This window comes from Salmo trutta, chromosome 12 (assembly GCF_901001165.1).
Source record: "Salmo trutta chromosome 12, fSalTru1.1, whole genome shotgun sequence".
In the NCBI taxonomy this organism is placed as follows: domain Eukaryota; kingdom Metazoa; phylum Chordata; class Actinopteri; order Salmoniformes; family Salmonidae; genus Salmo; species Salmo trutta.
The window spans coordinates 51,489,585-51,501,688 of NC_042968.1; the positions used below are offsets into that span (position 1 = coordinate 51,489,585).

General features: G+C 41.4%; 1 protein-coding gene across 3 annotated transcripts in view; it reads left to right on the forward strand.

Moving 5' to 3' along the window:
* Positions 1-863: 863 nt before the first annotated feature.
* Positions 864-12,104, forward strand: part of LOC115203763 (protein zer-1 homolog) — a 59,372-nt gene continuing 48,131 nt past the window's right edge. Inside the window, exons 1-3 of one of the 3 annotated variants that reach the window (XM_029768737.1) lie at positions 864-1,236; positions 4,022-4,363; positions 4,679-4,829. In XM_029768737.1, coding sequence (XP_029624597.1) covers positions 4,197-4,363; positions 4,679-4,829 — 318 coding nt within the window. In that variant the 5' untranslated portion in view covers positions 864-1,236; positions 4,022-4,196. Of the gene's footprint in view, positions 1,237-4,018; positions 4,364-4,655; positions 4,830-12,104 lie in introns of those variants that run through there. The other 2 variants (XM_029768736.1, XM_029768738.1) reach the window with 2 other exon arrangements.

Here is a 12,104-nt window from a genome sequence, read left to right on the forward strand (position 1 = left end):
AGTAACTATGCACATATTTTGTGTAGTGTGTGCTATGTCAGACCTGGCTACAAATTCATTAAAACTCATCAGTTTGAGATAGCTAATAAAAACAAATTGTATTACCGTGAAATGCTTACTTAGGAGCCCTTAACCAACAATGCAGAGTTTTTAAAAAAGTAAGTAAGACAAATTTGCTAAATAAACGAAAGGAAACTAGTAACACAATAAAAATACATTCACGTAGATATTACCTCAATTAGCCCGACTAACCAGTGCCCCCCGCACATTGGCTACCCGGACTATTTGCATTGTGTCCCCCCACCCGCCAACTCCCTCTTTTATGCTGCTGCTACTCTGTTTATCATCTATGCATAGTCATTTTAGCTATATCTACATGTACATGTTACCTCAATTAGTCCGACTAACCGATGCCCCCGCACATTGACTCTGTACCGGTACCACCTGTATATAGCCATGCTAATGTTATTTTCACTGTCATTTTAGTCATTTATTTTATTTTGTATTTCTTTACTCATCTATTGTTTACCTAATACCTATTTTTTTACTTAAAAATTGCACTGTTGGTTAGGGCTTGTAAATAACAAATACACTTTGATTTGAAATAACAATAACGAGGCTATATAGAAGTGGTACCTGTACCGAGTCAATGTGCAGGAGTACAGGGTAGTCGAGGTAATTGTACATGTAGGTAGGGGTAAATTGACTATGCATAGATAATAAACAGAGAGTGCGTGTGTGTCTGTGTTTCCGTGGAGGCTGCTGAGGGGAGGAATGGTATCAAACACATCAAAGATGTGGTTTCCATGTGGTTGATATCCCTCCATTGACTCCATTCCAGCCATTACTATGAGCCGTCCTCCTCTCAGCAGCCTCCACTGGACAGTGTGTGTGGTTAGAGTCAAGTGAGTGTACATCGAGCCAGTGCAAAAAATAATAATAGATAAGAATACAATAAGGGTGTCAATGCAAATAGTCAGCTACCTTCCTTATCCAAAATGTGGAGAGGATTTAACTAACAGTGATCATGCAACAATATGCTTTCTTAAAATTCAATGGGAAATAATTAACATAACCTTCCCCTGAAGCAGGAAGCAATTCATAACAACACAGATGAACCGGAAGAGGAGGTTGTTTTGTTGACAACAGACGAACACAAGAAACAGAGGAGAATATAAATGATAAAACAATAAATTAATTGAATCAACCAAAGAACTACCCGTGTGCAAAGCTAAGGTATGACAGTGTCCGATAAACTGCAAATGAGCAATGTTGACAAATCCTGCATAAAGTAGCTAGATCGCCAAACATTTATTCACTAACTAGCTAATGAATCTAATTAACGCGAGTTATAGTAGCTGCGCTAGCCAGCAATGGATTTGATGTAGCTAACTAACGTTATTTAGCAAAATAGCTATATGTCATGGTTGTAGGTTACACTACATAAATATACATTCGTACTTGACACTTTTGATACAGCTGACGTTACAGTAGTTAGTTAGCCGGCCATAGCGCACTGTACGCTCATCTAGCTGAGGTCATGACCGAACTCTCAACCCCGTTGCGCGATTTGCTAGCAACAACATTGAGTCCCTAGTCGATACTTGTAAGCGTTTTCAGAATTGTAATTTTTACATGTACTTATTTTGGTCCTGTACAACTGAGGCCGTTTTGCGGGTTGCTGAAATTCATACTTCTAATAAGATATTTTATCGAATACAAGCACCGACTTTTTCCTAATTGGTTTTGCTCAAATGGAGACATAACGGCTTGAAAGTTGAACAACGCAAATGAGGAAAAAGTTATCAATAACGTTACTCAACTCCGCCTCGATATACGAGAATTGAGTTGAGCGTTCCTCAGCTAGCTCATATAGACTGGTAAAAAAAATAAAGGGAACACTTAAACAACACAATGTAACTCCAAGTCATTCACACTTCTGTGAAATCAAACTGTCCACTTATGAAGCAACACTGACAATAAATTTCACATGCTGTTGTGCAAATGGAATAGACAACAGGTGGAAATCATAGGCAATTAGCAAGACACCCCCAATAAAGGAGTGGTTCTGCAGGTGGTGACCACAGACCACTTCTCAGTTCCTATGCTTCCTGGCTGATGTTTTGGTCACTTTTGAATGCTGGCGGTGCTTTCACTCTAGTGGTAGCATGAGACGGAGTCTACAACCCACACAAGTGGCTCAGGTAGTGCAGCTCATCCAGGATGGCACATCAATGCGAGCGGTGGCAAGAAGGTTTGCTGTGTCTGTCAGCGTAGTGTCCAGAGCATGGAGGCGCTACCAGGAGACAGGCCAGTACATCAGGAGACATGGAGGAGGCCGTAGGAGGGCAACAACCCAGCAGCAGGACCGCTACCTCCGCCTTTGTGCAAGGAGGAGCAGGAGGAGCACTGCCAGAGCCCTGCAAAATGACCTCCAGCAGGCCACAAATGTGCATGTGTCTGCTCAAACGGTCAGAAACAGACTCCATGAGGGTGGTATGAGGGCCCGACGTCCACAGGTGGGGGTTGAGCTTACAGCCCAACACCATGCAGGACGTTTGGGATTTGCCAGAGAACACCAAGATTGGCAAATTCGCCACTGGCGCCCTGTGCTCTTCACAGATGAAAGCAGGTTCACACTGAGCACGTGACAGACGTGACAGAGTCTGGAGACGCCGTGGAGAACGTTCTGCTGCCTGCAACATCCTCCAGCATGACCGGTTTGGCGGTGGGTCAGTCATGGTGTGGGATGGCATTTCTTTGGGGGGCCGCACAGCCCTCCATGTTCTCGCCAGAGGTAGCCTGACTGCCATTAGGTACCGAGATGAGATCCTCAGACCCCTTGTGAGACCATATGCTGGTGCGGTTGGCCCTGGGTTCCTCCTAATGCAAGACAATGCTAGACCTCATGTGGCTGGAGTGTGTCAGCAGTTCCTGCAAGAGGAAGGCATTGATGCTATGGACTGGCCCACCCGTTCCCCAGACCTGAATCCAATTGAGCACATCTGGGACATCATGTCTCGCTCCATCCACCAACGCCACGTTGCACCACAGACTGTCCAGGAGTTGGCGGATGCTTTAGTCCAGGTCTGGGAGGAGATCCCTCAGGAGACCATCCGCCACCTCATCAGGAGCATGCCCAGGCATTGTAGGGAGGTCATACAGGCACGTGGGGCCACACACACTACTGAGCCTCATTTTGACTTGTTTTAAGGACATTACATCAAAGTTGGATCAACCTGTAGTGTGGTTTTCCACTTTAATTTTGAGTGTGACTCCAAATTTCCATTGATTATTTTTGTGTGATTTTGTTGTCAGCACATTCAACTATGTAAAGAAAAAAGTATTTAATAAGATTATTACATTCATTCAGATCTTGGATGTGTTATTTTAGTGTTCCCTTTATTTTTTTGAGCAGTGTAGTTGCCTTAGCAAAAATGTTTTGACTTCACCCCTTCCATGACGTGGCTAGCTGACATACTCATTTGAACTTGATCAATTTGTCGAGGTGTTTCTAGTTCGGTAACTTAGTTAAGTACTGCCATCAAATGTACCTAGCTAACGTTAATGATTCAGAAGTAGCTAAGCAGTTAGCTATCTAGCTAAATATTTAAGCTTGTTACCGCAAACATTCTTAATTGAAAGAACCACGTTAATGTTATGGAAGCGAAGCTTGTCATTACATGTGTTGCCATTTGGGTTTTCCTAAATCCATTTAGTTTGGCCATGTAGCAGACAAACTGGTATTAATTTCACCTGCCAAGTCCCACTTGTTTAGGTGTTGCTCAAATGGAAACGCTTGCTTTATTTAGCGAACTAGCTAGCCAAATACTTTGTTTACTGTCTTAATCATACATTTTTATGACACGATTTACAGTGTTAACAATGAGTTTATGATAATAACGTGCATCGTTAGACTGTAATTGCCATTTCCCTAAACATGAAGTATATACTTTTTGATATTTCTATCAAAGCAATGTCAAGTATCCTAACAAGAACAACTTGTCTTTGTCTCCAGCAGCTTCTTGTAGACCTAACCCCGGAGTTAGGGAGGTCTTGAGCACACTGCCTCTTTTGTGACCACCTCATCTATCCCGATGCTTACCCTTTGAGAGCTGCCCGGCACCTACCTCCTGAGGCCACCTGCTTTGCCCTGTTGTTGTCAAACAGAGGGGAAGTGAGAAGCAGCAGCCGACATGGCAGCCAAGGCAGGGGACAACCCCGACAGCCTCATGGCACTGACCACAGCCTTCTGCCTGAGGAACCTGAGGAGGACCATGTGCTACCTGGGAGAGAGGAACAAGCTCTGCCTGCGCTCAGACATCTTCCTGCCCAGCGAGATCTGTGACAAGCTGGTCAACACGTACGTATAATTGGGATTTGTAATGGGTGCTAATCCTAATGTTCAATTAAGCAATGTCAGACTGGTTTTGCTTGTTGGTTTGTCTAATTTTTCACATTATGTTGCTATGGTCTTATGAGGTGTCAAGGGTGCTTTCACGATCAATCACTTTATTAGCAGCAGCTCATGAGCACTGATTTATGACTTGCTTCAAATCTCAATGTATAATGTATGTAAATGAATTGTCAAATGCCAACCATAGTTTGATACTGTATATCAATTTGATCTTATGTCTTGAATAATTATTTTTCAGCTGTTTTATGTATCCATCTTCAGATACATGGAGCTGGTCCATATGGACAGTAACTTTGAGCCGCAGGACGGCTTCTTCCAGCTGTTCTCGGACCCGCACAGCACCAGGCTCACCCGGGTACAGCTGAGGGAGGACTTTGTGCGTGACAGGGACCTGGAGGCCATTGGGAAACAGGTGGGACATTGTGGAGGTAGATTAGTCTGGTCCCAGTTCTGTTTGTGCTGTATAGCCCCTGTGGACCATAGGAGTTGGCTATACAGTACAAATAGATCTGAGAGCAGGCTATAGGTAGAATAATGGTGCATAAAAAAATACATTGAAATCCCACAAGTGCCCCTGCTGTGTTTTTCATGCATGAAACAGGTGGGGTGGCAGTGTTTCCTTCTGGAGGGCATTGGAATGGTTTCTCCAAGTACCTTAGGCCTAAGCTAACCTCTAAACAAATAAGCCATGACAATACCTTCTTTCTAATCAGGACCAAAACAACAGCCAGGTGCACTGATGCAACAAAAAGTATAATTATGTACAATGACAAAATTTTACTAATTCAAAAAAAGCACATACAATGAGTGAACAAAGCATTAAGAACACCTGCTCTTTCTATGACATAGACTCACCAGGTGAATCCAGGTGAAAGCTATGATCCCTTATTGATGTCGCCTGTTAAATCCAGTTTCATCAGTGTAGATGAAGGGGAGGAGACAGGTTAAAGACATGGTTTGTGTATTCATCCATTCAGAGGGTGGATGGGCAAGACAAAATATTTAAGTGCCTTTGAATGGGGTATGGTACAGTGGTTCCTCCTTTAAAAGTTGCGTCATACTGCGGCACACCTTGCGTGCTGCCACTGAATTCTGTGGCACGTCATTAAATTGTCAGCAATTTTTTGTTACTGCAAGTTATTTCTAGTTTGACCACCAGAGGGCATCTTTGAGAAGCATTTGATACTATTCCGTATTGGCATTACCAGAGAATTTAAAACCTTTTTTGCAATAACATAGTATATGGGATTGATTTTAAGAAATTTGGCATAATTAATTTGATTAATATTATGGTGTTTCTATTCAGAGAAAAACGAAACCCTCAGGGTTTCCGTTAGGATGGAATGGAAAATATCCCGCTGTACAACGTGACGGTAGAGAGTAGGCTACAGGATTGGAGGATTCTAAATTGTTTACCTTCAAGAGACAACTTTGTTCCAATATTTCTGTAAATCGGTGATATTTATTCCCATAGTAATTCGTTATGGATCCATAACTAAATAAACATCTGCAATTTGAAAGAGTATTTTTTTACGAAATGTGTTTATTTGTTTATTAGGCTACTCTGCAGTCTACAATGCATACTGTAGTAAACATGGGAAAGTACCTAATTCCTTACATAAGGGAGAGCAGGCCATGTCTGTACTACAGAATGCAGGGCACACGGGAGACCGGTGTTGTTTCATAGTTGTGATGTCTTCACTATTATTCTACAATGTAGAAAATAGTAAAAATACTGGAATGAGTAGGCGTGTCCAAACTTTTGACTGGTACTTGCTTAATTAATTTGTTTAATATTACGGTGATTCTATGAAAAATGAAAAACCCTCTTGAGTTACTGTTAGGATGGAACAGAAAATATGGCGCTGTACAACGTGACGCTCATAAATTCTGAGCGTTGTCAGTTTGTAAATTCAGACTGTTGAGCTCTCGGTGCGCGCACTGGACGTTCAGGCCGAGGAGTAGGGTTGATTTGAGCATTCTGGTCTTACAATGGCAGTCAAGCACCCAAGCTAACGTTGGCTAGCTACTTCCAGACACAAATTTACTCGCCCTAGCAGAGCTAGTCAGGCAGTTTTCGTGTTAACCGGAGCGTTGGTGACTGTGCTGCTGGAAACAATTTAATTATGCTTTTTTGCCGACTTTACTGACACCGGCCATATTCAACCGGTGTTGAGTAAGTTCATTATCCTGTGCTCTGGTACACTCAGATGAGAGTGCTCTGAAATTAGTGTAGATAGCCAGAGCAAATTTACGAAAGCACCCAAATGTCCATTGAGAACGCACACCGACTATACCATTTAGCTAGGCTAAGAATGACGGGAATAATCAAATCAATAAACGTTGGGTAGTCAGCCTATAGTTAATATTCTGTCAAGTTTGTATAACTACTAACGTTAGGTAGGTAGCTAACATACCGGTACATACTGCTGTAATGATATGCTATGTGGTTCGTAAGGACAGCGTAGCTAACAAATTGTCAGCCAACATAACGTGTAAGGTAACTTATTTGAAAAGTCATTACTCTATTGCATTGAGTAGCAAGCTATCCCTTGGTCATTAGGGCAAATCTGGTCTGTGACAGGATTTTTTTTTTTTTCACACCTACCTCGGCTATTAGACTATTCTTTAGTGAAGGTTGCATAGTCTATTGTTCAGCTATTAGCCAACTTGCAACAAATTGTTGTTGTTCCCATCTAGTTCCTTTGCCTCTTCCACCCGTCATCATTCTGCGCGTCAGTGGCTCAGTTATGGGCATGCTGGCAGGATATGGCAGCATCTTCGGTTGTGCGTCAAAAATTCTGCATACAGTAGCACGTTTGTATGAAGGTGTGGTTATTCACAGGCAAATTGTTATATGCTAAGGAGGTACAGTTGTCTTTTTGTCGAGAGCAAAACTTTATTTTCAATCAAAAATAATTATTCTGAAAGCAACTTTTTTCCGACACAAAGGAAGTCATAGCGGACACCTACGAAGAAGGACTGTGTGATGATGGCATCTCAGGTAAGCAGCACTGGGCGTTCTTCAGTCCAACTTTTATATAGCTAGTAGTTAGCTCCTACGATTCAGTGCATGTTCATAACATTCTACTATATTACATACATGCATACCATAGAATCATAAACCATGCAATTATTATTCTCAAGCTAATCAGGCGTTCGTAGCTAAATGCTTTTGTTCTCGCCATTTTCAATTGAATTATTTTAACTTTCTTTCATGGCAACTCATAAGCAGGCCATGTCCTATTTGTTTCATAGTCGATATATAATCATATTTCATGACAGTGTAACGGTTAGCTTTTTTTACAGATGGATGAAAGAACACTGTCTGTCACGAAGAGTTTTTGCAGCGTGTAGATGGTGCAGGTATCATTGCATTTTTCCCACCACCTAATGAACAACCACAATACCAGTCTGATGTAAAGCTTTCTGTGCTGCGTTGATGTATCCTGAAAATGACATCTGCTGCTTTATATTGAACGGTCATATCTCAGCTTATTTTTTGTAGATATGAAAACAATAACTATTTTCTTTACTTTCAGAGAGCGAGCTGATCAAGGGGTCAAAAATGTAGATATTTCCAGATGTTCACTGTCCGAGGAACAGGCCGTGGAAGCTTTATTGCTGGCAAGTGTCCACAACCAGAGGTAAATAAACTGTTCTGTGTTCTTTTTCTCTCTCCATCTCTGCCTGTCTTGTTGTACATGGAACCTGTCTCACATGCATTAATAAAAAACCCTTAAGATGTCAGCTGCTAATTTTCAGATTTACACCACAAAAACACAGCCATTTTCACTGGACTATCTGTTGCTGCCAAGTCATGATTTCCCTGGGGTTAGCCTTGCAATAACCAAGTGGGGAGACACATAGCCCTCTATATTTAAATGTTTCAGGTACACTCCGATAGGTGTCTGCGTCACATACAGTATCTTCTATTGACATTATCTTCTATTGTTTGTCCTCATGTGTCTGTTTTTCAGCATAAAGTACTCTGTAGCCACTTTAGTGTGGACACCAGGTAAGACCACACACACACAATAACAGTCTCTCTAATTCACTTCATCCCTCTCCCCCTTCTCCCTAAATCCTCTAGGTTATATCAGCTGTTTTGGTGAACCCCTCCTGCATCTGAACTGGCTGACACAGAGGGCACAGCATGATCATAGGTGAGAGGTCACTTGGTCGGGTCAACAGGAAGTATTATTAAGGAGATGCTTTACATTGAAATACAGACAGAGATGTAGTAGTCCCAGAGTTAATGATCCAAGGTCAGTTTTGCATTTCACCTCCTGATGATTATGATGACTGACCGTGTTAGAATAAAAAAACAAAGCTTAATCATGCTCTCTCTCTATCCACCTGTCTCTCGTCTGCAGGTATGTTTTGATGTGAGAGAGGAAGCCAGTCCCATCATTGCCACCTCACCCGCTCTTAAGATAACCTTCGGGCCAACTGGGGGCCCAAGGCTGGTTATGAACTGAGAGAATATTAGGGTAGCACTGTAATTCATTAATCGTATGCTGTCTGCCGCTGTTCTTACCTATTTCCATTTCTGTCTTCTACACCTCTCTCTTCCTCATTTTATAATACACACCATATGTGCATTGAAGTACAGATTGAACTTGTATTTATAATATTATAATTATCATAATTATAATGCATGTATTTATAACACCTGGATCATAAACTTCTTTCAATAAAGCGTTTCACATTCTCCACTGGTTGAAATTAAGTATCTCATTGAAATACTATCCTGTGTCCTCAGATTAATGCAAATGGAGTTAGAAATGCATAGTTTTTATTCTGTATATATGAATTACAAATCAGCCTTTACTTAAATCATGTTTCCAGTCTATTGCATAGTTACAATGTGAAATCATTGATGTCCCAGGAGCATGAGTGGTAAACACTGTTGAAGTGTATAATTGTAATACATGCATGCAGACACGGCATCATTCAAATAATGGAGTTTGAAATGACTGAAAAAGAATGTCTCAGAGATTCACACCTTTATTTGCCAAGGAAGAGTACATTATCAGTGAATATATTCAATGTACAGGCTACAATGTGGGAATCTCATGCGTGGTAATAACTACAGTACATGTATATAGGACTTGCATCCTTGGCACAATAAAGTTATTATATTATACTCTATCCATAGGCTTCATTAATGCCATTCAGACTTGAAGTTGATACAACAACTATGATAGCTGAGGTTCATAGATAGGTTCTGAACTAATATTCATACCAAACGTTTTAGGGTCCATATACAGATCGGCTACTTACTGTAGCTAGCTACACATCCATAGGTATACAGTTATTGTATCCTCCACTACATAATAAGCAAGTAAATAGTTAGCTAGATATGTTACTTCAGCTGCATTGCAAGGCAAGCTTACACAATTGTATATTCAATTTGCAGTAAATCTTTAGCTAGCTAGATTCTTTACATCTACTGTTTCACATGACGACAGCCTGGTTTGCTGGTTTTCTCAGGAGTCCCTAAAACATTAAACAACACAAATTATAAATGAATTCTCCTGTCATAACACTAGCTAGCTAGCTGGCTAATGTTAGCTAGTCAGCTAACTTGCTAAATAGCGATTTCCGTAAATTAACTTTGTGACAAAAAAATATGCACAAATGTTTGTCCCTACATTAACTAACCTATTCCTCTCAATTGTTAATTTTTTTGCTTGACTCGTTATGACATAACTACTTACATTAGGTTCCACCGTAATGTTTTGTCAGCCATCTTCACCCAGGGATGGGTGGCCCGCGTCAAATTCGTCTTTGGAACCACTCGATATGATTGGTCATATAAAAACCTTGGGACCCAAATGCATAATGAGTGCTCTAACTCGCCCTTGTGGTGGTCTGGAGCAATGAAGCCGTGACGCTGGGTACATCTCAGTCCCCCGGTGCAAGCTCGCAACTTTTAAAGGAGGAACCACTGTAGTAGGTACCAGGCGCACCGGTTTGAGTGTGTCAAGAAATGCAATGCTGTTCCAAAGGACATCCAGCCAGCTTGACCCAACTGTGAGAAGCATTGGAGTCAACATGGGCCAGCATTCCTGTGGAACACTTGTAGAGTCCATGCTGTTCAGAGGACAAAAGGGTGCAATTATTAGGAAGGCGTTCCTAATGTTTTGTACATTGTACATAGTGAGAAAAATACTAATGCTAATAATTCAACTGTCATGTTAATAAGGATAATTCATTAGCAAAAATGCATTAATTCATAACAAAATGTAGTGCAAAACGACTCACTGTATAATAACTGTTGTATGCAAAGATTCAAACCAACTGTCCAGTGTTGACACAGTTTATATAGTAATAGACCTTGACATGAAGGCCTATACATTGTATATAATGGTTGGGGGAGACCTTGGTAAAGGACACCTGTCACCTTGTGTAGGATATCCGCTGCCATTATGTCATCCAACCCTCCCAATTGGAGGACAGGGACCAAGTGGTCACCCTGTATTCAGAGTTTAGTTTGTCATGGTGTACAACGTTGGCAGCTAAAAACTGAATTGCAGTGTACAGTCCATGCCTAAATAAATAAACAAATAATTAAATAAACAAGTCAAAATGCTAAATGTTCTTGGGAGAGAGCATCACGGTCATAACCAGGGGTAAGCCTCGGGAGCCTCAATCAGGGTCAGTCTGGTCCTGGAGCAATGATGACTGTGGTCCAGAGCCGTTAAACAGAGCAGTCTGGTCTCTGTAGCTAGAAAGCACGCAGCACCCACCTAGGTGATGCCCCAGCAGCCAATGGGGCCGCAGGAAGGCTCACTGCACCTCAGTGGTATTCTAAAGCAGCCTGTAGTCTTCCCGAGCATTTGTCCACATCTCTGCTGTCCTCTTGCTTAGGGCTTCTCCACTCTAAAAACATAACATGCTAGCCAGTTAGCTAGCTTGCCAAACCAACCATGCTTCTGATCTTACTTGACAGTTTTAAAATGAAATACACTGTTAATAATACTAATTTAAAAAATGCAATCAAAAACAACACAATATTACTAATATTTACAGAATTTACCGGAGTGATTATGCTATGCTGCCTTTACGGTGTCACTCTGTAGTAGGTTAATTCCTTAATTCTTTGACATTCATGCACCATTTTGTAAAATGTATTTAACCTTTATTTTGACAGGGAGGAAATGTTGAGACCAAGGTCTCTTTTCCAGATGAGCCCTGTATATCACAACAATACATATCAAAATACTATGGCGTCAAATCAGCCTCTAAAGTTCATTGCACGCGAGATGGCGCTGTCGAGCAAGATGAAACAACGTTGAGCAAGCAAACGCTGAGTCGAGAGCACAGAGGGAGAGCGCAGAAATTTGGTCTGCGAGCAGACATGCCAAACTTGAGCTTGCAAGTGTGACTGGGCGAGCAGAACATCATTGCCGCAGATCAAAAAGAAAAATGCCTGAATCCAAAAATATAAACTGCAAGCAAAGAAACATGCAAATTTTTTTTATTTGAAAGCATCAAATTGTTGAACAATAATCACGTCTTTGTCAAGTTTTCACTCTCAATTTCTTAAGTTGCTCTCTCAAGTCTTGGTATCTTTGGGTCTTTTTTTCCCGATTGGATTTCAGGCTGGTGGGGGACGGGCTTAGAGGCGGTGCGTGTCTAGAATGGTCACTTACACTGGAGTGATGGACGAACTAACAAA